The sequence below is a fragment of the Crocodylus porosus genome, unplaced genomic scaffold (assembly GCF_001723895.1).
Source record: "Crocodylus porosus isolate Cpor-Errol unplaced genomic scaffold, CroPor_comp1, whole genome shotgun sequence".
Taxonomy (NCBI): domain Eukaryota; kingdom Metazoa; phylum Chordata; order Crocodylia; family Crocodylidae; genus Crocodylus; species Crocodylus porosus.
Window position 1 is genome coordinate 7790026 of NW_017728934.1, and position 1624 is coordinate 7791649.

The 1624-nt window shown below is 40.8% G+C and overlaps 1 protein-coding gene across 1 annotated transcript in view; it reads right to left on the reverse strand.

Annotated features, from left to right (window-relative positions):
- Positions 1–584: 584 nt before the first annotated feature.
- LOC109317472 (myeloperoxidase-like) overlaps positions 585–1624 on the reverse strand; it is a 29639-nt gene continuing 28599 nt past the window's right edge. Inside the window, exon 14 of the mRNA XM_019546182.1 lies at positions 585–1213. Within this exon, the coding sequence (XP_019401727.1) occupies positions 1191–1213 (23 nt within the window). The 3' untranslated portion in view covers positions 585–1190. The remainder of the gene's footprint in view (positions 1214–1624) is intronic.

The following is a 1624-nucleotide window of genomic DNA, read 5'->3' on the forward strand; positions in this document are numbered from 1 at the left end:
CCCAGCCCATCACCTAAATGGCAAGCGCAGCTGGTCAGGGGGTGCACTGGCACTTTCAGGGTGTGCACATGCACCCCCAATGCATCTCCACTGTGATCCCCCAACAGTCAGTCACCTTGCCCCACTGCCCTCAGCCCCAAGCATCGAAGCTGGTAGTGCAGGGGAAAACCCAGAGGCACAGCAAAAACCTGGACATTTGCTTGTATTTTAAAAACCCACCCAGACAGGAGGCCAGGGGGCCAAAAAAGAGGACATGTCTGGGAAAACCCAGATGTATGGTAACCCTAAGTTATGGTACATCCCATTGCCCAGACAGCTCAGGGTTTAGATTGGAAAAACTCATGGCAAGAATACCACCTTGCCAGGACTAGTGAACCACAGCTGTTGCATCCATTTTCTCATAGAAATGGTGATAGCTCTGATAGCCTTATTAATCCCTTTGTGGCTCCTAATGAAAGAGTTAATGTCTTTTTTCTTAAACAGACCAATTGCTGACTCACATTCAAGTAAAGATGGAAACTAACTGGAAAAAAAAGCATTTTTATTAAAGAAACCAGGTAACAGTGATCAAAGGGAATCACAAAACTGGCAATCATTAGTCTCAGTCAACTGCATACTTCTGTGAAATTAGCAAGCCTTATTTCTATTAAAGGAAAATAGCTGATTATTTGTTGCAATTCCTTAGTGAGCAAAATAGGTGATAGATATTAAAAACATGAGCTATATTAAAAGGTCTTCCAGTCCATCTTGGACTGTATTCCCCACCCTGGGCTAGCACAGCAATACAGTGCTATATCAGAGCAGGAGTCCAACATCTTTATGTGTAACTATAAAAGAAATGTCTTTCAAATGGTAAAATTGACTGAGGTCCAGTTTGTACGAAGTTCATAAAATGGCACCTTCTTGAATTATTTCCTTATCCTAGTGAAACCATGATTTTGTTCAGCAATCTGCTTTGGAATGTCATTTTTAGAACAAATTGTACATTGAACTGGGACTTCTTTTAATAATGCTCACTTTTAATTTGATTCCACCTTCCTGAAAAGGCCTACCACAAAATAAGATCAAGCAAATCGATAGCAGCTTTGCTCCAATATTCCAGACAAGAAAATACTAGATCAAACATGCTGAAGAATCTGTTCCAGTAGGTTTCTGAATCCAGATGTCTAGCCGACCACCAACTTTGATCATTAAGAGTCACCAGATGCTTCTTCTGGGGAAGTCGAAATGAACAGGGTATTAGTAACAAAGAGACAGGGAGTACTGCCTGAGCATGAGAAATTGGGGTATGAGATGTGGGTTTTATCTCCATCTGTTAGCAAGGAACAGAGGAGCAATTGGAGATCTGGGGCAAGGGAGGAAAAGGACAATTATCCAGACATTCATAGAAGAGATTTTTGAGACAGTTGTATATCTAAGAGAATTTCTGACATATTTGCAATCTCCCTCCCCTGAAATCTAACCAACAGAATTGTATAGGGATCAACTGGCCAAGAAGATTGATAACAGGCTGGAGGTCACAGTGGTTCCTCCTGAAAATGTGACCTCAATTGGTCTATAAGCACAGTCATTAGGTAAATATTCATTAATATTAATATGAATTTAATTTCATTGTTTTCACCCT